General features: G+C 46.1%; 1 protein-coding gene across 1 annotated transcript in view; it reads left to right on the plus strand.

The window, feature by feature from the left end:
• Positions 1–594: 594 nt before the first annotated feature.
• The window catches only part of IGFN1 (immunoglobulin like and fibronectin type III domain containing 1), a 28,042-nt gene continuing 4,828 nt past the window's right edge, over positions 595–23,808 (plus strand). Inside the window, exons 1-27 of the mRNA XM_035889738.1 lie at positions 595–613; positions 1,123–1,245; positions 3,722–3,861; positions 4,112–4,211; positions 5,072–5,119; positions 5,696–5,741; positions 6,526–6,700; positions 7,313–7,426; positions 8,421–8,592; positions 9,221–9,493; positions 10,787–11,431; positions 11,507–11,839; positions 11,888–12,658; positions 12,713–12,736; positions 13,517–13,663; positions 13,739–13,885; positions 13,961–14,014; positions 14,153–14,329; positions 14,405–15,217; positions 15,293–15,371; positions 16,297–17,057; positions 18,326–18,450; positions 19,242–19,383; positions 19,883–20,179; positions 21,159–21,458; positions 22,401–22,574; positions 23,498–23,626. Coding sequence (XP_035745631.1) covers positions 595–613; positions 1,123–1,245; positions 3,722–3,861; positions 4,112–4,211; positions 5,072–5,119; positions 5,696–5,741; positions 6,526–6,700; positions 7,313–7,426; positions 8,421–8,592; positions 9,221–9,493; positions 10,787–11,431; positions 11,507–11,839; positions 11,888–12,658; positions 12,713–12,736; positions 13,517–13,663; positions 13,739–13,885; positions 13,961–14,014; positions 14,153–14,329; positions 14,405–15,217; positions 15,293–15,371; positions 16,297–17,057; positions 18,326–18,450; positions 19,242–19,383; positions 19,883–20,179; positions 21,159–21,458; positions 22,401–22,574; positions 23,498–23,626 — 6,328 coding nt within the window. The remainder of the gene's footprint in view (positions 614–1,122; positions 1,246–3,721; positions 3,862–4,111; positions 4,212–5,071; positions 5,120–5,695; positions 5,742–6,525; positions 6,701–7,312; positions 7,427–8,420; positions 8,593–9,220; positions 9,494–10,786; positions 11,432–11,506; positions 11,840–11,887; positions 12,659–12,712; positions 12,737–13,516; positions 13,664–13,738; positions 13,886–13,960; positions 14,015–14,152; positions 14,330–14,404; positions 15,218–15,292; positions 15,372–16,296; positions 17,058–18,325; positions 18,451–19,241; positions 19,384–19,882; positions 20,180–21,158; positions 21,459–22,400; positions 22,575–23,497; positions 23,627–23,808) is intronic.

Raw genomic sequence — 23,808 nt, forward strand, 5'->3', positions numbered from 1 at the left:
AGTTAATGCCAAGTTCACACTTCACCATTTCCTTCTAAAGTAAGTAGTAGCTTATAGTCTGCTGTCAGGTCTGTTGCTAATTTAGACCAGCTAATTTAGATCAGGATGAGCTTCTGCTTCATGCCCCAGTTTAGACATCCATCTCTGTGGCTTTCTTCTCAGCAACTGCTCTTGCCATCCATCAGAAATCACCACGTGAGTGCCATGTGGTGTAATATTTGCCTGAAACACGAGAGGAGGTCTTTGGAGGAAAGCCAGATGACATGGAAATGGAAGGGGTGTCAGAGGGATGCTGCTAGATGTGTACATTTTCTATTTAGCCCTGCTAGCCATTTTCGTACCTGGTTTGTGTTGGTTCAAAACTGTGTCATGATGTGTTTTGGAAAGACATGTCATGATGTGTTGATTGGCAGGCCTTTCTCAGCTTGGCTGCTAGGATGTGGCAAGCGAGGAAGGGCAAACTGTGTCATAAAAGTGAACAGTATTAAGGTCTGGCGTTTCTCTTGTGAACGGTGAATAAGGAAATGATTTGACTTTTTCACAGGAGAACCTGTAGTCTGTGTGTGCTGACCATAGGCAGCTGAGCGAAGCACCATGACAAGCCATCCACCAGGTGAGAGAACAGATACAGCTATGAAAACCAGCCAGTGTACCCCCAAGAATAAGCCCAACTTGCTTTTCTTGTTTGGCAGGTAGTTATCTGTCTCTCACCACCACATGGAGAGACATCAGCAGTAACTGTCCCATCAGGTTCTGCTGACCTTTCTTTCTCAAGTGAGATTCTGAGGTTTTATTTGGAACAATAACTGATGTAAAGCATTCTCTGTCCAAATCATCGCTAGACCTGTAAGCTGATGTGGCCCTGGTTTGTGATCCTGAGTGCAGATTTTCCCACTTGGGCCCTAGCTTTGCAATAAATGAGCACAAAATCACAGACCTTAATGCTCCAGCCTTTGGGCGCACTTAGAGCCTGTAGTACTACAATGAATGGGTCCTTTAGAGTCCAAGAGGAGCTGAGCACAAACAGTTACTGTTCTACAGGGGGGCAATGCAGATGGAGAGACTGTTTCTGAAGGACAAACATGTTATCTTAATTGAGTGTATTTTTCCTTGCCTTTCTAGTAAAATCCCTCAAGAAATCTTCTGTCCCAGGAGTTGTTATCACCCAGTTTGTGGATGATATTCCAGAAGGATGCAGTACACCTGACTTTGAGCGGAAACCTGTCACTCTGACGTTGCAGGAAGGTGAGATTCTTGAAAAACAGTCAAAGCTACAGAACTGGAGGTTTGATTCCATGTCTCACCTACATGGAACAATTATCATAATTAAATCAAGCTAGTTTCTATCTAAAGAGATTTGACTAGACCAGAAAAAAATGTTGTATGGCCAAAGTCTTTGTTGTACTGATGGAAATTCCATCAGTATTAATAGAGGTCTCCTGAGTTTTCACTAGTGTATGCAAGATCAAAATCTGTCTCCCAATGGACACAACAAATTCTGCAGAGCGCTCTCAAAATGAGTATTTTGCAGCAAAAGGATAAGCACATTGAAAAAGTTGTTTATTTTCCTGTTGAACTAACTTGTATTATGAGGGTTCAGCACTAAAATTAATAGCTTTTTAAAGTAAGATATACTGACTGCAGATGCTGTTCAGGCTGTACTACTTCAAGAAGCAATATGGATCTTGCATAGAGTACAGAGACGGCAGCTAATGAGCCGAGACCTAAAATCAATGGGAAGCCTTCCAGTAATCTCTCTGCACTTGCAGAGCGTTATATGTTATTTTTTTCTGGATCGGGAAATCCTGAGGAGATCGTGTAGCTCCTCTTCCCTCACAAGACTGAAACATTTCTTGCAGCCTGGATTTCAGTGCTGTCACACTCATCTGTTGATTTTCACGAGCCATTGAGATTTTAGGAAGGAGCACAGTGGCCTCTAGTGGTGCATCCCTCCTCCTCCTCTGCCTTCCTTCCACCTCCAAGTTTCAGCTATGAACCAAGGTGGTGGTCAGTCACCCTGTCTAAATTTTCCAGGTTATTTAATTTACGGTAAGTTCCCCGTAGTTCATACACAAAATGTGAGGGCATTCAGGTTGGTCACTGTGTAAACTGAATTCAGTGTCTATGCAGATGCACGATGAGTGTCTAATTATATCATCACTGCCCCACTGCATTCAGTGCATGGATTAGCTGATACCCTTAGCTGCGGAGCTGTGTCCTGTGACAGATGGCACACATGGGAAATTGCAGCCAGAGCAGCTAAAATTTGACAAAAGGAATAATCAATTGGAAACAGACTTTACTAATAGGTAGTTCTGCAATTTCAGACAAAGTTGGTCAATGCCTTTTGATAAGAATCTGTTGTCAGGAGCTTGCTGCATCAAATAAGTTTTTTGGTGGTGACTGTAGAAGGGTGGGGGAAATACCGCAAGACTTCCTGGGGAGAATTTTTAACGGTGTTGGTCACCTGAAGACCAAAACTATTGCAAAAGAAAGATGGCAATCACTTCCACCCTGAGCAGCATCCATGGATAACTCATCTCCATTTCTGTTCCCCTGTGACACTCCCACTTACCTACACAAGTCACTTCCCTGATGTCTTGTTTCATGGTGTTTCCTATGTCTTTGAAGCCTTTTGGAAGAAAAAGAAAGGTTTGCACTAGGCAGAGATAAAGCTGTTGGAGATTTCTGTGGGCAGCTGCAGTAAACTCAGGTTTTTAGGGGAGCAGAGATGAAAGAGAGCGCTCACAGGTAAACCCCATCCTCTGCTCCCTTCCTTGCCTCTTTGAATAGCAGAGCCTGGTGTGGTTGGAGTGCAAGGTGGTGCCAGGCCAGCAGGCAAGGAAGGTATTGTAGAAAGATGACATGGAGGGAGTGCGTGGGGAAACACCCTACCCTGCATGGGTCTTCACAGTTGTGGTGCAGTGTTGTCTGTTAAGAACATGTTTTCTTAAGTGTGGAGATGGGGTATAATCCTGTTTCCACCTCCTAATGAATCCAAAAGGGACTTATTCCACCCTTTTTATCACCACAAAGGGAATACTCTGCAAGAATGGAGAAGCAAGGGGAGCTTGTAGGGGAATATGTGTGTGATGAGAATGGATTTGGGCATTTTGTGTTGCCAGAAGCAAGTCTGGGCTGAACTTTCTATAATGTCACTGATTTCAGAAATGATCAGAGGATGTTAGCAGTCATGTCTGGCAGGCTAACACCACATTTTAAAGGCCTTTTTATGATTGAATACAGGCAAACCCTGTAGGCAAAAGGTAGCCCAGCCTGGACTTGAGCTGATAACTGCTTGCTCTTTGGCCCTGCCCAAATATTGAGGGAGTTCAGAATCAGAACAAGATACCAAAAAATTGCTCTCTTGGCTATGTAATTTCTCTATCTGCGTGACTGTGCAATAAAAACAGGCAGAGCATCAGTGGTGCATGCTAAAGATAGTTTTCAAGTCATCTCTTCAAAAGCCAGTGAGTTAGAGTGGAGATTATGGCAAATGTCTTGCAAAAATGTGGGCATTTAATGAAACTTAGACTGGTAATTTAGGCATCTTTTACAGAGAAAACAAAAAGATATAATTATTTTCAAAGAATGTTTCTGCCTAAAACAACAGAGGTGTCTCACTCTGGGGATCACTCTATTGGTAATGGAAGGGGCCTGGTATGAGAGTCCTCGTGTTCAAGCCTGTTTTAAATAACTCATTTCCTGCCTCTTTTCAAAGGTAAAAATGCCATTTTCAGAGCTGTGGTCAAAGGTGTCCCAACCCCTGATGTGAAATGGACGCGTATACAAGGAGGAATGGATGATCCTGTCAAATACAAAACATTCTTCAACAACATTACAAATGAATTCATTCTGCAGGTAAAGATCAAATATTTCAGACAGGACTCATGGAACAGAGAGAAAGGAAAGGAAAAAGCTGCAGTGGGCTGATCTAGATGTCACCAGGTCTGAGATAACACAAAGATAAGCAAATAAAGCTTTTAGAATCATTCTGGGAACAAAAGAAAGATCTGAGATGTCATTGAGTAGCTGTTTTATTACAAGCTGAAGGTGTGTGAACTGAGCCAAGCACATTGCTGTGATCTCTTACTGTGTTCTTCTTTTTAAGATAAATGAAATCACTACAGATGACAGTGATTTGTACCGTTGCTTTGCTGTGAATGAATACGGGGAAGCTGCGTGCTCTGCTGGCCTCAGGATCATACAAGGTAGGATTGACAGGCTGTGTGCTCCAAAGGTCCTGTGGTCCCCAGGAGTTGGCTTTTCTGTCCTCTGGGGGTGGGTGCCCAGAGCATTTCCTAAATATCCTTGGTGTGAAGGTCTACTTTTCCGCTTGCTGAGGACTGGAGGTCTTCTGTGACTCCCTCCACTTTGGTGGTTCCATGACAGGAATAGCAAGGGAGAAAAAAGCGGTATTGTGGTCACTGCACTGCACCATAATCAGAAGCTCTGGATTTAGTGTTGAGTTGTCTCAATCCTTTTTTTATGATGTTGGACGAATCAGTCTTTTGGAAGGGATCCATCTCACTTCACTTGAGATGTCTACGGTGTCCACCTGACCTAGGCCCCTGGTTCCCTTTATAGTCAGTGGAGAGAAATGGGCACTTGTGGGTAAAAGCTATCCAACCTTTTCTTGGAATCTACTTGAGCAGGAGGTGGACTATGCTGGAAGCATCCGTTTCACCTGTGTGCCTGTAAAGTAAGTTTAGAAGGCAATTATCTGCATTTGGCCAGATAATCCTTGCACCTTGGCTCCCCATCTCTAAACCAAGATGTTAGTATTTCCTACCATTGCTTAAACCATAAGCTTCATAGGGCAGAAACGGTCTCCTCCACTGTGTAGTGTATCCAGTAAGCAGAGTCGATTGCAATAGAAATATTGCATTTATAGGTGGAGATTCCTGGGAGTCAATGTCAGATTAATAAGGAAATCTGACCTAGGATTGTCTCTTGCATTGGTAACAGATGCAGAGGTTTTATAGTTCATTGGTTTACTGGCATTAGTCTGACTGTTATCTTGTTCATCTTACGGCTTGTTTTTCCTCTGTTTTCTCTTACAAACTATCAGTTCGCTTTAAAAGGAAAGCAAAATATGTTCCTGTTCATCCTGCTGATGGTAAGTTCGAGTTAGACGTATGTATTTGGGGAGGGTGGGGGCAGGTGCAGGGGCATAGTTAATAATCCTCTGTATTACTGCATTATTACTGCCCCAAACTTGTAAAGTATAAAGTAAGGGAAGGGTTAATGAATCTCCAATGTTCTGTCATCTCTTTCTGCTTGATATTTACCTTTGGGTAACATGGTGATCTTACTCATGGCCTTGAGCTCTTCTAATTAACGATTCTGGAGTCATTAATGCTAGAAAAGGATTTTGTAATGTCAAATACGGCTGGATCAAGCATGTTAACAAGGCTGGAAAATAGTGGGGTTTTAGAGTATCCTGTCTAGAAAGAGAGGAAAGCCACCTAGGAAGTGATGAACTTCAATGGCACTTAAAGGACATGAGTATGGCAGAGAAAACCGGCTCTAAGTGTCACAAGAATTTTTTTGTGAAGCATGAAAACATTGCCAGAGGTAAACAGCATAGTAGAACGGCCTGTTGTCAGTGGCTATTTTACATTACCTTCTTTTTGGGGTATATTTTACAGTCTTGGGTATCTGAATGTTTGTTGTTTCCCTGCCCCTTTAATAGAATTAAAGAAGAAGCTTCAGGACTTCAGGAAGCTGCTGCGGAAGCGGTAAGGCTCCGTAATGAAGGCCATTGTTCCACTTCCTAGATGGTTCTTGACGATAGGGGACAGCTTCATAGATCTTCAAGGCAACATTTTTGTTTCCAAGGTTGTTGTGAGACTCAATATGGAGAGACATAACAGAACAGTTTGCCACTGTCTGTGAGGCTGAGGTAAACATAAGGCACCAATCTTGTTTTGAGGTGTATGTTCCTCTGCACCACAAGATGTTGACTGAAAAGATCTGTTTCTCTGCTTTCCTGTTTTTTATCACAAGTAAGTTCCTGGCTAAGCAACAAGTCTTCATGTAACGATCTTTCTGGCTAATCAGGGACTGAGCCCTGGCTCCCAGGCCAACTGCACAGACAGCCACGTGCACATTGCTGAAATCCTGCTACTTCCCAGGTGGGAACCTCCAAGGGTTGCCTAATGGGATTCTCTGGCCTGTGCAAAATCCTGAACTGTGCTGAGAAATTACTTGGGGGAGTGCAAGTTGGCCTGGGCCAAACTGTGCCAGCGACTCTGCTGATAATTTAACAGTGTGGACAACTGCTTTACAGTCTTGCCCTTATGGCCCACGTCAAGACGGTTCCCTGGCAGCATTTAATTTGTAGTATTTGTGCAGAAAACCTGTTCTGGAAGAGCCCCATTCTTTCTTGCCTACATCTATAGGGCCAGGTGAACTATGGAAATGATGGAGAGAGAGATGAAAGAGGATTAAGTATAGAAAACCAAGACATCTTGTTGTCTGTCAAAATGTCTAGACTTTTTTTTTTTTCCCCATGGTTCTAAGGGCCCCAGCACCAAAACCAAAACCCTTGGACAAAGAAGCAGTCTGGCAACTGTTGCTGCATGCAGATAGGAGAGATTATGAGAAAATATGTATGAAATATGGAATTGTTGACTTCCGTGGGATGCTGAGAAAGCTGCAGGAGATGAGGAAGGACACAGAGAGTGAACAAGGAGAGGTAAAATAAACTGAAGCCACTGAAAGCACTGATTTTTAACAAACTGCAGAGTCCTACAGTTCTTCAGTACCTTCTGAAAACAGGCTAAACCTTCCTAAACTGCTTTGTAGATGAAAATTTTGTTGTAATGCAGTGAATTATTTATGGTAAAGTTTTAAAGAAGTCCTAATTCTATAGTCATGCAGATGAAAATGCTATTGACTTTTTTGAAGTTCGCTTCATAAATTTTAGGAGGTACTGACCTTGGGGTAATCCTTGTATTAAACCACATGGCTAAATTCTGGATTCAGTTGCCTCTGATGACAATTTGGACCCCAATTTGAAAAGTTATATGCCTGAGAGTCAAAATTGGCCTTCAGATACAGAGGCATGTAGAAACCTGGACGGATAGTGGTTGCATGGTGTGTGAATGACCAGGAGGTAGCGTGTAAAATATAATTTGCCTGCAGGAGGAAACTGTGGAAACTTACAAGTGCTTCTTCTGCACGTATAAAGTTAGAGGTAACTCTTTTCTATGCAGATAAAAAGTAGATTTCATGTTAGTTCAACAGCTTAAGAACTTCTGTCATGGCAGCCTTGTCATTTACTAGGTTCTTGTATCTCTCTTTGCAGTTAATAAACAGCATCAAAAACTTTGAACACATCAAAGTCAATAAGGAGGGGAAAGCTACGTTCAGTCTGGAGATGGACCTGAAAAACAGAAACAGCAAAGTTTATCTGCTTAAGGTGAGGGGGTGAGAGGAGTTGACTAGCTCATAGCAGCCACTGAAGTCTTCCACATAAAATGCTTGATCAGCTGGGTAGCGGCTGAGAGCAAATAAGCTTCTTAAAGTTGTCGGTCCTGTGCAGAATCCTTGGTTGGTTAGGGCCAGGTGTTGGTGTGAGGGTCCAGGTAGTACTTGGTGGTGAATATCACTTGGGATTTGTAGATCCAAGTCCAGGGAAAACAGCTACTGACATCCTTTTGACTTCAAGAGCTCTTCTGGTGAGAGGAAATTCTGTCTTTCATTATGCAGAAATTCTGCAGTCTCATATAAGAAAACCAGACTGATGTTATTCACTTTCTCAGTTGTTTTATTGCACTATAATTCACTTCTGTGAAAGAAGATCTCATGTAAAGCATCGCATCCAGTTCTGTAGTTCTTCTGTTGTGATCCCCAGGTGATCAGTGCTGTGGATGTTTTTCTGGAAAATATGTTTCAAACTGTGGTTAGTGGCTTTAGCACAGGGGAAATCGGACTTCATTAAAGAGAAGGTCTGACTAACTCTATGAACTTCTGCATCAAATGCGTGACACAAAGTCTATGCAGGCACCACGTGGAGAAAGCAACCCAAGCCTATTACACATAAGAAAGTGGTGAACTCAGCTGCTTTATCCATCTATGAGGATGCTAAAATCTAGGCAAAGAAAGTACTTTGTCTTCGAAGTTACGGTGACTGTGTATTAGTTAAGCTTCAAAAGCTTATGTGAGCAAATACTATTGTTTTGCCTAATTTGAGAGCCTGATGTGGACTAAGTAAGCAGGACTTACTGCATATGGTATTGCCCGTGTGTTACACAGGCAATGAGCCCTGTCCGCTGTAAGCGGAGTGTAGACTTCTCTGTTGTTTCTCATCTATATCAATAAAGCGATCATAGCACAAATTTGTCCTGATTTGTTTGAAATGCCTTGCACTAGCTGTGCATTGCCTTTAAGAGTATATTCTATCTCTTCCTTAGGATGGTGAGAGGCTCAGGTATGGAACAGGGGATGAATACAGAAAGCACTGCCTGAGGCGAATTGGGAAAAGGTATAATTTCATTGTCAACGATGTACAGCCAGAAGATGCAGGCTTGTATCAAGTCAGAGTGGAGGACGTACCTGTTTTCTCAACTGAACTGGATGCTGAATGTAAGGAATTGAGTTCGATGTATGCGATGTGCAGCTGTAACAAGAAATTATTATTGTTTTGCTGGAAAATTTTATCTAGGAGCATATGCAAAGCTCAGCAGTAAAACCTGGTAACTCCAGAAGACGGGTTTTGTTTTGCCAGATAAGGGCTCCTTACATGACATGGGTGAAAAAGAGCAGGAGGGTGCTACGGGTGTTGCATTTGTAGTCCAGAGGACTAGGTTCAAGTGCCAGTCTGGCTCTGAGTTCTGGATGACAGCGAGCAAATTCCTTAACTTACCCCATGCTATATTTTGCTTTTGTAAGCTCAGAATGGTAACTACCACCTTGATACAAGCATCATGCAGCTGAAATATGCTAATGACCGCAAATTATCAGCACGTCACAGGGATGTGTGGTATAAATGTCTCAGAAGACAATAAAGACAAAAATCTACTTTTGTGCTTTTCTGTGCTGTAGACTTGGGCACAGAAGCACGTCTCAGTTTTTCCTTTTTCTGCTTAAATTAATGCTCACAGGCACGGTGAGCTCCTGTCTGTCTGTCTTCCTTCAGCTGCAACAAGTTTTTCTTGGAAGACAGAAATAGCTCTCTGTTTCCTTTCTATAGCTTTTGGTTTTTCCGTTGTAGCCATCCCTGTGAGATTTGAGCAGCCGCTCAGTGACGTGCGTTGTCCCGAGGAAGAAGATGCTGTCTTTGAGTGTACGCTACGCACGCCCTGCTACGATGCAGTGTGGCTACACAAAACCCACCTCCTCGAGGCAAGTGAGAAGCACCAGATCTCCGTAACACCTGATGGTCTGACCCACCAGCTGATTATCAAAAACGTTGTGCCTTCTGACAATGGCATGTACACACTCGACACTGGACTCTGCTCCTCAAATGCCTGGCTTATTGTAGAGTGTAAGTGACACTGTGTTGTTCCCGTGGTGTTGGCTTGAGGTGTGTTAAAGAAATAATATTCCTTTCACTGCGTGATTGCTCGCTGGGATGATTCTGTGCCAAGAAATGAACTGTGGAGCCTCTAGTTCCTAAACTATACTTGGAAGAATGAAGGTCTAGTTAGACCCTCTTTCTCTTCAGATGAGACAATTTTTTCCCTTTTTATTAGTCCTGACAAATCCTATTGGCTTATTTACTCCACAGCTACTATGAAGTAGCATGTTCTCCATCAGTTATTGAAGGATATTGATCTCAACATGTGTTTTTGATGAGGCTATCTCTGAACACAGTACAGCATACAGGGGATCAAGGAGCTTTCAAGGGCATCTTGCTAGATAGACAGTATTTTTCTTTCCGAATTAGAGGTTAAATGGGTTAGAAGAAGCTCAGAGGAAGCTGGGGAGATGGGAAACACCCCTTTTAGTGCAAGCAGATTAATAGTTAGCTGGCTCATATTTTTTTGCTTCTGAAAGGTAGTTGCTTTAGTTTCTTTTGAGATCCTGCTGCAGCAAATGGTGGTCTCTCTCATAAAGGCTTTCTGATGACTTTCAGAAACAGTGCAGGTTGAGTATGACACATGAAGAAACTGCCCACTGAGTTCATGGGGCTGTTAATGCTCTACAGAAATTATTTCTATCCTGGGACCTGTTAGCTCCACTGCTTATCTCAGAAAAGCCTGAGCTTTGGATTAATACAAAGCTGTTCACAGAGCTGGAATCTTTAGGCTTCGGGTTGGCCATCTCTAAAATGCCAGGCTGCCAAGTGGGCAAGCTGTCTCAGTAGCAGTGAGACCCTAATTCAAGGGTGGGAACTGCTGGCTGCTCTTGGGGGGGGATATTCTGTAACTCCTTCAGGGATGGAGGGCAGAAGGAACTAAGGAGTCCCAAATACAATCTAAGCCCCTCTAAATTAGACCTGTTCTGCTGGAAATTTCCCTCGGTTTTCTGCTTTTTTTTGTTTGTTTGGTTTGGTTTTTTTAATAAGCATGTTTCCACTAAAAATAATTGTCTTTTTAACTAAGAAATGTAAAATTATGTCTGAATGTGACATTGAAAAAATTCAGTATTTGAACTGAATTTAAATTCATTTAAATATATTAAGTTTCTGTGTCCTAGAATGAAATTATAACAAATGCTAACTCGTTTTCTTTGGTTGATGATGCAGTACATGACCTATTGATTGTCTGTTCTTTTTTTTTCTCTATTTTCCTGTAAATTATATCTCCTCCAATCAAACAATGCATCTTCAATACAGATGCCAAAGGGAAGAGGAGACAGGGTGAAAGAGGCGAAAGAGAGAAATCTGAGTGGCTGGAAGAAACATTGCCAGAAAAAGACAGAGCTAAGAAACTTCGACGCAGAGAATATGTTGATGATGAAGATCATCTTATGGACACTGGCATGGAAAAAGATGGCTGGTACAGAAATGGTCAAGGCCACCCCAGTGATGTTAATGGAAGCCATAGATTTTTGGGAAAAGATGGGCTACGCAAAGCCCACAGAGATGGAAGGACGGGGTTTGGGCAGTTTTCTGGAGCAGACCTAGAAGGAGACTCAATGACAAATGATGGTAGTATCTTTGGATTAAAAGGCTTAGGAGGCAGAAGTAGATTAAGGCCTTTCCATGGCAAGGACTCTGTGACAGGCAGAGCAGATACTGGTGATGAATTAGGAGGAGCAGGTGAATGGTATCCTGTGGATGGCAGAGATGATGGTATGCTGGATGCTGCTAACATTGACATGGATGATGGAGAGGGTTTGGGCTCTCAGCATGACAAGGATGGTAAATTAGGTGATACTAGTTACAGAGCAGGCTTCGGGGGTGTTGGGAGATTAGGTGCTCCTGATGGAAGTTCCATGTTAGATGGACTCGATCCTGATTCAACCAGAGTGGGAGTTGGTAAGGGTGATCTCAGTAGGACTAGTCCAGGGACTGGAGCTAGAAAGAATGCTGCAGGTGCAGAGATTGCAGGAGGAATGAGGTCCCCCTACGGCAAGGATGGTCTACCAACTGTAGCTGATAGGAATGGAGCAAGTATAAATAGAGAGGGACAAACAGGGAGTCCTTATGGCAAGGATGGCCTGACACTTCATGCTAGTGGTCATTTAGGTCAGGCAGGAAGGTCTGCATTGCTGTATGGCCCAGGTGGCCTTCCAGCTGGACATGGGGCTCTATCTGGTGCAGGTGGCAGTTCTATAGGGGAAATGGAGGCTTTGTATGGTCCAGATGGTCAGCCAGTTGGAACAGGTGGTGGTGATGTTGGTGTAGCTGGTGCAGGGGGAGTTGGATATCCCTATGGAAAGGATGGTCTCCCAGCTGGGGCTGGCACTGGTGATGCTGGTGTAGATGGTGTAGGGGCAGTTGGGTATCCCTATGGAAAGGATGGTCTCCCAGCTGGGGCTGGCATTGGTGGTGGTGGTGCAGGGGGAGTAGGGTCTCCCTATGGAAAGGATGGTCTCCCAGCGGGGGCTGGTCTTGGTGGTGCTGGTGCAGGGGCAGTAGGGTCTCCGTATGGAAAGGATGGTCTCCCAGCGGGGGCTGGTCTTGGTGGTGCTGGTGCAGGGGCAGTAGGGTCTCCGTATGGAAAGGATGGTCTCCCAGCGGGGGCTGGTCTTGGTGGTGCTGGTGCAGGGGCAGTAGGGTCTCCGTATGGAAAGGATGGTCTCCCAGCGGGGGCTGGTCTTGGTGGTGCTGGTGCAGGGGCAGTAGGGTCTCCGTATGGAAAGGATGGTCTCCCAGCGGGGGCTGGTCTTGGTGGTGCTGGTGCAGGGGCAGTAGGGTCTCCGTATGGAAAGGATGGTCTCCCAGCGGGGGCTGGTCTTGGTGGTGCTGGTGCAGGGGCAGTAGGGTCTCCGTATGGAAAGGATGGTGTTGCAGCTGGAGGAGGCATTGGTGGTGCTGATGTAGCTGGTGCAGGGAGGGTAGGCACTCCCTATGGAAAGGATGGTCTCTCATCTGGAGTAGGTGGTGTTGGTGCTGGTGTAGCTGGTGCAGGGGGAGTTGCGTCTCCCTATGGAAAGGATGGTCTTCCAGCTGCAGTAGGTGTTGGTGGTGCTGGTGCGGGGGGAGTAGGGGGACTTGGGTATGCCTATGGAAAGGATGGTGTTCCAGCTGGGGCTGCACTTGGTGGTGCTGGTGTAGGGGGAGTAGGGTCTCCCTATGGAAAGGATGGTCTCCCAGCTGGGGCTGGTCTTGGTGGTGCTGGTGCAGGGGGAGTAGGGTATCCCTATGGAAAGGATGGTGTTCCAGCTGGGGCTGCACTTGGTGGTGCTGGTGTAGGGGGAGTAGGGTCTCCCTATGGAAAGGATGGTCTCCCAGCTGGGGCTGGTCTTGGTGGTGCTGGTGCAGGGGGAGTAGGGTATCCCTATGGAAAGGATGGTGTTCCAGCTGGGGCTGCACTTGGTGGTGCTGGTGTAGGGGGAGTAGGGTCTCCCTATGGAAAGGATGGTCTCCCAGCTGGGGCTGGTCTTGGTGGTGCTGGTGCAGGGGGAGTAGGGTATCCCTATGGAAAGGATGGTGTTCCAGCTGGGGCTGCACTTGGTGGTGCTGGTGTAGGGGGAGTAGGGTCTCCCTATGGAAAGGATGGTCTCCCAGCTGGGGCTGGTCTTGGTGGTGCTGGTGCAGGGGGAGTAGGGTATCCCTATGGAAAGGATGGTGTTCCAGCTGGGGCTGGTCTTGGTGGTGCTGGTGCAGGGGGAGTAGGGTATCCCTATGGAAAGGATGGTGTTCCAGCTGGAGCAGGCATTGGTGGTGCTGGTGCAGGGGGATTAGGGTCTCCCTACGGAAAGGATGGTCTCCCAGCTGGGGCTGCACTTGGTGGTGCTGGTGTAGGGGGAGTAGGGTCTCCATATGGAAAGGAAGGTCTTCTAGCTGGAGTAGGTGTTGGTGGTGATGGTCTTGGTGGTGCTGGTGTAGGGGGAGTGGGATATCCCTATGGAAAGGATGGTGTCCCAGTTGGGACTGGACTTGGTGGTGCTGGTGCAGGGGGAGTAGGGTCTCCCTATGGAAAGGATGGTCTCCCAGCTGGGGCTGGTCTTGGTGGTGCTGGTGTAGGGGGAGTAGGGTCTCCATATGGAAAGGAAGGTCTTCCAGCTGGAGTAGGTGTTGGTGGTGATGGTCTTGGTGGTGCTGGTGTAGGGGGAGTGGGATATCCCTATGGAAAGGATGGTGTCCCAGTTGGGACTGGACTTGGTGGTGCTGGTGCAGGGGGAGTAGGGTCTCCCTATGGAAAGGATGGTCTCCCAGCTGGGGCTGGTCTTGGTGGTGCTGGTGTAGGGGGAGTAGGGTCTCCATATGGAAAGGAAGGTCTTCCAGCTGGAGTAGGTGTTGGTGGTGATGGTCTTGGTGGTGCTGGTGTAGGGGGAGTGGGATATCCCTATGGAAAGGATGGTGTCCCAGTTGGGACTGGACTTGGTGGTGCTGGTGCAGGGGGAGTAGGGTCTCCCTATGGAAAGGATGGTCTCCCAGCTGGGGCTGGTCTTGGTGGTGCTGGTGTAGGGGGAGTAGGGTCTCCATATGGAAAGGAAGGTCTTCCAGCTGGAGTAGGTGTTGGTGGTGATGGTCTTGGTGGTGCTGGTGTAGGGGGAGTGGGATATCCCTATGGAAAGGATGGTGTCCCAGTTGGGACTGGACTTGGTGGTGCTGGTGCAGGGGGAGTAGGGTCTCCCTATGGAAAGGATGGTCTCCCAGCTGGGGCTGGTCTTGGTGGTGCTGGTGTAGGGGGAGTAGGGTCTCCATATGGAAAGGAAGGTCTTCCAGCTGGAGTAGGTGTTGGTGGTGATGGTCTTGGTGGTGCTGGTGTAGGGGGAGTGGGATATCCCTATGGAAAGGATGGTGTCCCAGTTGGGACTGGACTTGGTGGTGCTGGTGCAGGGGGAGTAGGGTCTCCCTATGGAAAGGATGGTCTCCCAGCTGGGGCTGGTCTTGGTGGTGCTGGTGTAGGGGGAGTAGGGTCTCCATATGGAAAGGAAGGTCTTCCAGCTGGAGTAGGTGTTGGTGGTGATGGTCTTGGTGGTGCTGGTGTAGGGGGAGTGGGATATCCCTATGGAAAGGATGGTGTCCCAGTTGGGACTGGACTTGGTGGTGCTGGTGCAGGGGGAGTAGGGTCTCCCTATGGAAAGGATGGTCTCCCAGCTGGGGCTGGTCTTGGTGGTGCTGGTGTAGGGGGAGTAGGGTCTCCATATGGAAAGGAAGGTCTTCCAGCTGGAGTAGGTGTTGGTGGTGATGGTCTTGGTGGTGCTGGTGTAGGGGGAGTGGGATATCCCTATGGAAAGGATGGTGTCCCAGTTGGGACTGGACTTGGTGGTGCTGGTGCAGGGGGAGTAGGGTCTCCCTATGGAAAGGATGGTCTCCCAGCTGGGGCTGGTCTTGGTGGTGCTGGTGTAGGGGGAGTAGGGTCTCCATATGGAAAGGAAGGTCTTCCAGCTGGAGTAGGTGTTGGTGGTGATGGTCTTGGTGGTGCTGGTGTAGGGGGAGTGGGATATCCCTATGGAAAGGATGGTGTCCCAGTTGGGACTGGACTTGGTGGTGCTGGTGCAGGGGGAGTAGGGTCTCCCTATGGAAAGGATGGTCTCCCAGCTGGGGCTGGTCTTGGTGGTGCTGGTGTAGGGGGAGTAGGGTCTCCATATGGAAAGGAAGGTCTTCCAGCTGGAGTAGGTGTTGGTGGTGATGGTCTTGGTGGTGCTGGTGTAGGGGGAGTGGGATATCCCTATGGAAAGGATGGTGTCCCAGTTGGGACTGGACTTGGTGGTGCTGGTGCAGGGGGAGTAGGGTCTCCCTATGGAAAGGATGGTCTCCCAGCTGGGGCTGGTCTTGGTGGTGCTGGTGTAGGGGGAGTAGGGTCTCCATATGGAAAGGAAGGTCTTCCAGCTGGAGTAGGTGTTGGTGGTGATGGTCTTGGTGGTGCTGGTGTAGGGGGAGTGGGATATCCCTATGGAAAGGATGGTGTCCCAGTTGGGACTGGACTTGGTGGTGCTGGTGCAGGGGGAGTAGGGTCTCCCTATGGAAAGGATGGTCTTCTAGCTGGAGTAGGTGGTGGTGCTGGTGTAGGGGGATTCGGATCTCTCTATGGAAAGGATGGTGTTCCAGCTGGCGTTGGTCTTGGTGGTGCTGGGGCAGGGGGAGTAGGGTCTCCCTATGGAAAGAATGGTCTTCTAGCTGGAGTAGGTGGTGGGGCTGGTGTAGGGGGAATAGGGTCTCCGTATGGGAAGGATGGTGTTCCAGCTGGCGTTGGTCTTGGTGGTGCTGGTGCAGGGGGAGTAGGGTCTCCGTACGGAAAGGATGGTGTTCCAGCTGGGGTTGGTCTTGGTGGTGCTGGTGTAGGGGGAGTAGGGTCTCAATATGGAAAGTATGGTGTTCCAGCTGGAGCAGGCATTGGTGGTGTATGGTGTTTCAGCTGGAGCAGGCATTGGTGGTGCTGGGGTAGGGGGAATAGGGTCTCCGTATGGGAAGGATGGTGTTCCAGCTGGCGTTGGTCTTGGTGGTGCTGGTGCAGGGGGAGTAGGGTCTCCGGATGGAAAGGATGGTGTTCCAGCTGGGGTTGGTCTTGGTGGTGCTGGGGCAGGGGGAGTAGGGTCTCCGTACGGAAAGGATGGTGTTCCAGCTGGGGTTGGTCTTGGTGGTGCTGGGGCAGGGGGAGTAGGGTCTCCGTACGGAAAGGATGGTGTTCCAGCTGGGGCTGCTGCTGGTGGTGCTGGTGTAGGTGGAGTAGGGTCTCCCTATGGAAAGGATGGTCTCCCAGCTGGTTCTGGTGTAGGTGGTGCAAGAGGTCTTGGTTCTTTATATGGAAAGGATGGTCTCTCAGCTGGGGCTGTGTCAGGAGCTGCTCATTTTCCTTCTGGAGGTGAAGAAGTACTGGGATCTCGCCATGGCAGGGATGGTACGCTGAGCAGATCTAAAGGATATATAGGTGGAGGAGGAGATGGCTTTCCCTCAGAAGGTGGTAGTGGCGCTGGCTCTGCAATACGGAGTGCTGGGTCTCCCTATGGCAAGGACAATGGGTCAGCTGGAGCCGGGGCTGGTGTGGGTGGTGTTGGCAGGTTGGGAGGCGATGAAAGGGTGTTACGTGGTAAAGAAGGTGTGGTAGGTGCTGTTGGGCGAGGTGGTGAATATGGGCTGGATTCACATCCTGGCAAATCTTCTATGGGAGGTGAAACTGGAAAGGGCACTGCCAGTAATTTCAGAGGCTCAGGGAACAAAGGCTCATCTCAGGAGAGAGATTCACTTTCAGGTCAAGGAGATGCCAGGGGTGAGGGCAGAGATTTAGGACATTTCGGCTCCCTGTACGGCAAAAATTCTGCCTTTGGAGGGTCAGGGAGTAAATCCCATAACAGATCTGTTGATGGGAGGAATTCAGGTGGTTTTGGTCAAGGTTTATTGGATTATGGGCAGATGTCAGATCTTTATGGTGGACCTGCTTCAATAAACCAGAGAAAACAGGAACCCAGCCTTGATATTAAAGCAAATGATTTCTTGAAGAATACAGAAAGTGTGGGAAGAAGACGTTATTGCCTAGATGATCTGAAAGGTACGTGTTCAATTGATGACTTCTGTATTGCTGGTCTTTGCATTTTGATACTCACATTCCAAATCCTGGAGAGAAAATGAATCTTATGGCTGAGACTATGGAGCTATATGTAGAAATTTTTTTATACTGAGATCTGTTCCTAATTCTACCACTGATTTGCTTTTTGACCTTACACAATTCACTCTGATCAAACTGCCTTAAAAGTCTGAATGATCTTTGTTTAAAATCCCTAAGCTGGGTATCATCTGTTCATTCAAATAAATGGTTCAAATCCACATGGAGCAGACTTCAGTTCACAAACATACCAGTTCCCATATAGTTTCAAGGAATACGGCCCTGTCTCTTTGATATTGTTCCGATTTAAAACTTATTGTTTCACTTTATTTGTTCTAACATCTAGTGCAAAGACGGGTGTTTTTCCAAGTTCTGGGAACAAAACTGTGCCTGCTTATATTGGATTAATATGCACATTGGGCCTAACGTAACGAGCTCTTTTCTCTTGTAACCTCATAAATAAGAAGGTGTTGCACATAGTAAAAGTAGAGTGATGTGTATGCAGCTATTTGACTAAGACCAGTGGCTACGCGAGCAAGACGATAATGTGAAAACTTTAGAAAGGAGAAACTTTGTATGTATAACCACAGGGGAATGCTCGTCTGATGGACTTGCTGACAAATTAGAAATTACCAAGGCAAGCAAAACATAAATAAAAATAAGGAAGTAAATCAGCAAAATTGGAGTTAATGGGGAAGGAGGTGGGGTGTTTATTAGAGAGGAGATGGGGATGTTAAGGGAGAAGAACTTGAGAAGGGCAAGAGGAACCCAGGGGATAGAGAACAGTGTGACTTGGGGCTGCTCAGGGGGAACTGGTTGGGCAGCCCCGTATCTGGTCAGTGCAGAGGACAAGAATGAAGAAGTGGTATTTCCATATGCAGGAGGAGCCTATTTTTTCCCACAAGACAACTAGCACAGACTTAAAGTAGCAAATCTGTAGATGGAGAATGTGATTTGTGATGAATCCATTGCCCATTAGGTTGATGTTAGGACTATATTGTACGCAGGCCAGCTGGCGCGTCCCTTCAGTGCAATGAGCTTACGCCAGCTGCCCCACAGTGTTGTGGTACAAATGTCTGTCATGACTACAGTATATATATATTTTTTAAAGCTTTTTCTCCTCACATGCATATGCATTTTCATCTCTACATTCCTCTCTGTCAGTGTAACACAGAGTTAGCATCTTTTCAACCTTTTCTTTTCTGAATGTTCAGCACCACGCTGTCATATCAACAAACAGTTACTTGATGTCAGAGTCCTGAAAGGGGAATCAGCTGAGCTGTCGTGCACCGTCAGTAAAGATGAAGTGACAGGAACCTGGTTTAAAGATGGATTAAAGGTAGGTGTCCTCTAGCTACTGTTTTCTTCAGTTAGCCATGCTCTGCTCTCTGGCTCTGCGTCTTATCAAGTGTCATGTCAAGGTGTCCTTCCCTCTGCCAGTCTTACTGCAGTCTGAGCATGGCCCTGGAAGAATTCTGCAGGAGCCTGTTGATAATAAAATTCCTGATAGAAAACCAGCAAGATTTCTCCCCCTTCCTGCTGCAGGACATTTCCATTCTTGCTGACAACAGGAGGCTTTGTGTTTTCCATTCTTTTTCATGGGTGGAGATGGTGTGAGTCTCTTCCTTGCAATGCAATCCTTTTTCTTTTCCTTGGTGAATGGGAGAAATGTGCAAAAAGCGAGGGAATATCTTCAAAGGATCCTTCAGGCAGACATAAAGCCAAGAGTACTCTTTCAAATTAGTGCTTAAGGTTAAGCATAGACGTCATATTCTGCGTTCCAAAACAACACTGAAGAGTAATTCCAGCTGTGGGATCCAGATGATACTGTAGGAGTTCTGAGGTGTCGTACTCAAGCACGGGACAAAGCTTTTGTCATTAAGAATAGAAAGAGAGAGCTCAGAGATCTTAATAAAATTTATTTCAATGGACTTTGAATCAAGTCTTTGTGGGGAGTATGTTGACAATGCTTACATGCAACGTTACCAGGTGAGTAATCCCAGAATATTATTGTAATTCAACTTGCCTGACATTCATAAGTCTTTTCAAATTTGTGTCTGTCCAGTTTAAGTTTGGATTGTCCTTTTATCTTCTTTTTTAAAGAATTTGCCTCTGTGCTTTACCTTGTAGTTAACAAACATGGACGGAATCTATTTTGAAAAGGAAGGTCTGGTCCACAAACTAATTATTAACAAAGTGGAAGATTTTCATGCTGGGAGATACAGGTTTGAAGGTGGAGATACCAAAACTGAAGCTTCAATTTTTGTTGAAGGTGAGTCTATTCAAACTACCAATACAGCACACTAGCCTTGATGTGCTTGAAGTGTAATACTTTTTCTCAGAGGCCTGTAGCTGGTTATTTGAGAGAACTCTATTATAAAGAATTACCATGTAAATGGGAGCTTTTGTACAGGTTGGTGCATTTTGTATTTACCAATTTAACTAGGGAGCTTTCCTGAGTAGCTTCTGTTATTAACTCCAAGATTTTGGGGTGCACGTAACACTTTATCAGGCCAGATTCTTCATTCTTGTGTATTGCCTATGAGAAATTTTCTCCAGTGAAAAGGACAGTATGATACCACAAATACTTTGTGATAATTATCCTGTACACGTATGTATGTGAAGCACTGAGCACGCAACTAAAGGTGAAGGTCCAAATGTCGTGAGCTTCTAAGCATTATTGGCAGCATCATGAGGGAAGCCCTTACCTCCAAGGTGAGCCTTATCCTCTTTGAATTGCAGTTTTTAATGACCTCGTCTTGTCTGCTTAGATCCTCCACAGGTCGACAAAGTTCTCCTCAAAAACTTAACAAGTGTTCCTACTGTGGCCAAGGCAGGGCAGAAAGTAAAGATCAAGATCCCTTTTGAGGGCCGGCTGCCAGTCAGAGCAACGTGGCTAAAGGACAGAATGGAGCTCGTAGATGACACAAGGATTCGTGTTGATAAAACAGAGACTTTTACCATGCTGTCCATCTCCAGCAGTGAGAGAAAGGACTGTGGGGATTACAAAGTCAGGCTGAAGAATGACAGTGGGGTCCTGGAGATCAACTTAAAGCTTGTGGTATTAGGTAAGAGTCCCATAACATCCACTGTGACTTTCATTGTAAAGCTTAGGCAAGGAACCCATTAACAGTCGTGACAATCTTCTTTAGAGCTACTGGGTATTCCAAGATGAGAAAGACTATGTAATTTTCTACTACATCGGGGTACAAGCAAAGATTGTGGATGTGTTTCTTGCCCAAGGTGACATAAATCCAGTTTGGTTTTGCACGGCCTCAGCAGCTGAGTTTTGAATGTTGGGCAACTGTGGGAGATGGGACTACATGCAACAGGCAAATCTAAAATAGATTATCAAGGCCAAATTCAGCCCTTACCATAAATGTCCGTGCTCTTTTGGAACACCAGAAATGGTGTTCTTCCTTACAAGCAAGCTGAACTGGTGCAATGCAGTTGCAGTAGGGCAGGGAAGCCTGCCATGAGGATGGGCTGAGAGAGCTGGGTTTGTTCAGCCTGGAGCAAAGGAGGCTCAGGGGGGATCTCATCACCACGTCCCAGTACCTAAGGGGGAGCTCTCTTGGGGAGATTCTGACTGGACACGAGAGGGAAATTTTTTTTACCATTGGAACAGTCACCCACTGGAATAATCTCCCCAGGGGAGGGGTTGACTCCACCGCATTGGACGCTTTGAAGACTCAACTGGACAGGGTGCTGGGCCATCTTGTCTAGACTGTGATCTTGCCCAGAAAGGTTGGGCCAGATGATCCTTGAGGTCCCTTCTAATCTGGGATTCTAGGATTCTATGAATGTTTATGAGAACAACTAGTCTATGGAGCAAGGGCCTGGCTTTCCCCAAACTTATCAAAAGTTAGAAGAGCAGGAGTTTTGAAGAGGCAATTCAAGTGCGTAGGCCTCATTCTGCAACTATGCATGTATTCCATCAGAAACTGAGTCTCCTAGCTGGTGAGCAAGAGACAGTGTCTGCTCCAAACCCAGGAGCACCTCTGGGTCTGAAGACAACTCATAGTCTCTCTGTGTTCATCTTTTCAGACAAGCCACAGCCACCTGCAGGACCCATCAAAATTGTAGAAAGCTCTGCAAGTGACATCACCATTCAGTGGAAGCCCCCAAAGGACGACGGGGGCAAACCACTGCAAAGCTACATTGTTGAGAGACAGCAGGTGGGCAAGAATGACTGGGTGACTTTGGGAGAAACCCCCAGGAGCTGTACTACCTTCACTACTAACAAAGTGGAACAAGACATGAGCTACTACTTCAGGGTGAGAGCTGTGAATGTCGAGGGCACTAGTGACGCACTGGAATCGGAGGAAGTGAAGGCTGTCAGTAAAGGTAAGGAAGAACTTCTCGTAATTGTGTTCAACAACTATCTGGGAAATTCATTATCAAAGTGGACATCAAAGAAAACTCACTGCATTTTCCATGTTGCTACAGTTCTAAACTTGAAGCCTGGCTGTGAAGTCTTCATGCAGATCTGTGGAGATTGCGCATCGAGACTAGAAATTTATTGTAGGCTTTGGTGATGCTGAGTGAGGCGGTGTTAGGTTCTCAGTTATGCTCCATTCTGAACTGGAAAGCAAGTTTCATTGGGGAAATGTAATATTTATCAAGATAAGAGAAAATTTTTCCGAGGGTGGCTACAAAGGGAACATGTGAGGCCTTTTCTTAACTCCATAGGCAAAGGAGTGTCTCTGTATGTGCTGCATTTTTCAGTATGAACCCTTCGTTCCCCTGATTTCCAAGCAGCTAATTCTATTCTTTGTCCTTCAATGAATTTAAATACTAGAACAGTTTTGCCATGAGCATGAATGTAGTGCTAGAGAGAAAGCATGAGCATGAATGTAGTAGTGCTAGAGAGAAAGCAATGCTCTATTCTATTACTAATTTCTTCTTTTTCCATTCTCCTACTCATGATTATGAGAAGCCCTGTATTTTGAGTGCAGAGGGATAAGAATATCCATTCTGTTTCCAGTTTCTGTCTTTAAAAGCAAGAATAAGCTGACTTTTCCAACCGTGTAAGAAGGCACATGCCTCACTCCACAGGCTGACAGTGGAATTCTCAGTTGTGATGACAGCAGGCCATTCATGAAAACAAAATTCAGGATCCATGCTGGGTCCTGTTTGTGTGGGGAATAGATAGACCGCCTTAGGTCTCAGGTTTTCAAAACACATCCATAGGAATACCTTGGGGAAACGGGAAGAAGAAACGACACAGAACACTTATGTTGCTGTAAAAATATACCTGCTAATAATGAAATGCTAATCTCTTTCTAGCTTCACCTGGTGCCCCAGATCCCCCTGAGATTGTCAGTGCCAGCAGAGACACCATCACAATATCCTGGAAAGCACCTCGTAAAACTGGCAATTCCCGAATTGTGGGATACATCATTCAAAAGCGCAAGAAGGGTACCACAACCTGGCTGCCAGTCAACAATGTGCCTATAGCAGGTAGGTAGTTTAAAGCCTGGAACAGACTGGAAGACTTGAAAAAGACAAAAAGGTCAGCTGGATTCAGGAGGTAACACGCTGATCTTTGTGGAGTTGCTGCCTTCTAACATCTTGCTTTCCGCTTAGGATCTTACACCTTTCCACTTCAGCATTTTTTCTCTTGAATTCTCAAGCTGCTGACTGTCCCCATCACAACCGTATTACCCCTGCCTGAAGTTCTACCTTCTTAGCTTTCACAGCTCTAGTGTACATGGTTTTTCACAAGTAAGGTTACACAGTGGTGCCATAGCAAAGCCAGGCCTTCCCTGGTTTTATATACAGCTGAATGCCTGGCAGGAGGATTATGATTTTTTTTTCTAGATTGTGTACAAGCATATGGCTGGAGAAGAGTGTGAAGCAGCTCACTGCTGCATCCTGGGACATAGCTCCTCCATAGATAAACTGTTGTCTTCATTTTCTGGAACTGAAGTCTTCACTTCACATGCAAAACTATTGTCCTTAGTCTTCTCGCTAGGAACCTGGCAGACAAGAATTTATAAATGGAAGGAAGATAAAGAAACCCAAGTGATGTGTGTGAGCTCCAAAATGTGTTTTGACTATAGCTATCAGTTATCTATCAGTTGCAAGCTAGGACTTCTTATCTGGTATAGAAGAGTTTAGGATTATCCCATGAGGAAAAGCAGTATTTATCCTTTCTCTAACTTAACAGCTCTCAAATACTGTTTGATTTGAAAGGGAATACAATGAATGCATCCCAGAAGCACTCACACACTAGGATAGGGAAGGGCAGGGGAATCGGCGACAGCTCCTAACAATTATTTGGTCCACAGTTCTACATGGAGTAAAGTACAACATTATTGTCTCACCCTTTCCTGTTTGGGGAAGAGCTCACCTGAGCCAACATGCTCCTTTTCTTTCTGCAGACAAGAAGCTGAAAATGACCAATCTCAAGAAAGGTCTGCAGTATGAATTTCGTGTGGCAGCTGTCAATGCTGCTGGCATAGGAGATGCCAGTGAACCATCACGGCCTGTCTTTGCACGGGATTCCACAAGTAAGTGCACTGCCCCCAACCTTCTGGCTTGGCGATGTGTGAAAGCTGGTGATGGAGACTGGCAACGTTGCTGGAGAGGCAATGTTTTTAAGTGTTTTGTAAAAGTACATGAAGACAAAGATCAAACAACTGGGGAATGTTTCATGGCTGAGAGCCCGCTATCAGCGTGAGGAAGGAATGGA

The sequence above is a fragment of the Egretta garzetta genome, unplaced genomic scaffold (assembly GCF_000687185.1).
Source record: "Egretta garzetta isolate BGI_Z169 unplaced genomic scaffold, ASM68718v1 scaffold202, whole genome shotgun sequence".
In the NCBI taxonomy this organism is placed as follows: Eukaryota; Metazoa; Chordata; class Aves; order Pelecaniformes; family Ardeidae; genus Egretta; species Egretta garzetta.